The 1,938-nt window shown below is 43.4% G+C and overlaps 1 protein-coding gene across 1 annotated transcript in view; it reads left to right on the forward strand.

Annotated features, from left to right (window-relative positions):
* LOC107728253 (dmX-like protein 1) overlaps nt 1-1,938 on the forward strand; it is a 44,439-nt gene that overhangs the window by 12,701 nt on the left and 29,800 nt on the right. The window contains 1 exon segment of the mRNA XM_016538360.1: nt 1,257-1,433. Coding sequence (XP_016393846.1) covers nt 1,257-1,433 — 177 coding nt within the window.

Consider the following 1,938-nt stretch of genomic DNA (forward strand, 5'->3'; position numbering starts at 1 on the left):
GACATGTTTTTTAAAAGTTGAACTTACATAAATTTTACATGGCTTTCTAAACATGCAGCTCTCTTGTGCGAGACGCGAGTGCAACGCTGATAGATGCCCCTGTTCTGTGTGAACGGCTTGGTTTCAGTTTCGTTGTTCAGTTTAAAGGTGGGGTAAGCGATTTTTCAAAAACACTTTAGAAAACCGATTCGGGCCGAATAGCAAAACAAACTTGCAGCCAATCAGCAGTAAGGGGCGTCTACTCATGATGTGGAGGAGAGCGCGTTCTGTGCACGGGACGGACATTAGCGAGCCGAGCGACAGAAAGATAGAGATGGCGGATAAAAAACAAAAGAGGAAAACGTCTGTGGAACAAAAGAAGGCTTAAGGCAAGAAGTAGGACCCGTGTAAATATCGGATTAGCTTGAGAGAACTGAAGGAGCAGAAGGCCCGCGATCGGACTCCGAGGTTGCTTTGTTTCTTCTCAATAGGTGAGTAAATCTTCGCCACACTGATGCTCTCGTTTTCCGCGATATATTGAATGAACAACGTAGCAGTGCCACATCTAGTGGGTTCAACTGGATAGGCTAACAAAAGCATTAAAATCCGATGACATTTACATTGTCGTCGCATTTCGTGCGCCACTGATAAGGCTGCCTGATGGCTGACGCAGACCTAAAATTCGAATGCAAAGTTTTTGCATTTGAATGTGGATTTTTTTTATTTTTTTTTATTCGACGAATATTCGAAATTCACATTTTTTTTGACAGCCCTATGACTGATAAAAAAGTTTTGCAATCCCTGCTGTAAAAGTGACTAAACATCCAGCATGATTCATAATGAATTAACTGTGTTGTGCTGTTTTTTTTTTTTTACTTAATAACAATAAAAATGTTTAAGAGTGATTTTTTCTTCCCCCCCCTTTTGTTTTTGTATCAATATAAGATGCTTTGTTTGCTTTTTAGGGTGACTTTTTATGGGGTCTACAGATGAAAAATAGCCTTTTGGCAAATTCTGGCACATTTACAGTAATGTTCATTAATGTGCATTGCCCCTGTAAACAAGAGTGATTTCAACTCTTCAACCCTCTGTGCGAGAGTATTGCGTGACAAACAGGATGAAACCGACTACAAATAGCTCCTCCTGCTGTCGCTCTTAAATCTCATCTCTCTGTAGTTCTTCAAACCTGCTGTCAAAATACATGCAGAAAGCTGAGTTTTTGTCTGCTTGAAGACAGATAATGTAAATGTGAATGTGATGGAGACGTTTGTGTGCAGACATCCCTCTGCTGCCCTCCATCTCGTCCATGAGCGGCTCTGATGAGGAGGAACCGGGCGGCCCGTTCACCGTTCACTGGCTCAACAACAAAGAGCTGCACCTGACGCTGAGCATGGAGGTGTTTCTACAGCAGCTGAGGAGCAGCGGCGAGCAAAACGGACCCACAGAGCGCTACGGTACAGTGTGCATCATCTGAGCCATATATCAGAGGACAGGACTGATTTACGTTATGTGAGAGTGACATTCTTGGAATTTGTGCCCTGCATTTTTCCCATCCAAGTGCACACACACACACTCATACTTGCATTGGTGGTTTACGGGGACTCTCCATAGGTGTAATGGTTTTTATACTGTACAAACTGTATTTTCTGTCGCCCTACACCAACCCTACACCTAAACCTACCCCTCACAGAAAACTGCTGGCAATTTTTGAATTTCATAAAACACCGTTTTGTATGTTTTGTAAGCCTTTTGTGCATACGGGGACACAGGAAGTGTCCTCATAAACCATGTTTACATTGTAGTACCCATGTCATTATACACATTCGTGTCCTCATAAACCATATATACCAGTACACACACTCTCACACACACGCACGCACGCACGCACACACACGCACACACACTCGCACGCGCACACACACACACACACACACGCACGCACGCACACATACACACACA

The sequence above is a fragment of the Sinocyclocheilus rhinocerous genome, unplaced genomic scaffold (genome assembly GCF_001515625.1).
Source record: "Sinocyclocheilus rhinocerous isolate Xijiao unplaced genomic scaffold, SAMN03320098_v1.1 scaffold1931, whole genome shotgun sequence".
Taxonomy (NCBI): Eukaryota; Metazoa; Chordata; class Actinopteri; order Cypriniformes; family Cyprinidae; genus Sinocyclocheilus; species Sinocyclocheilus rhinocerous.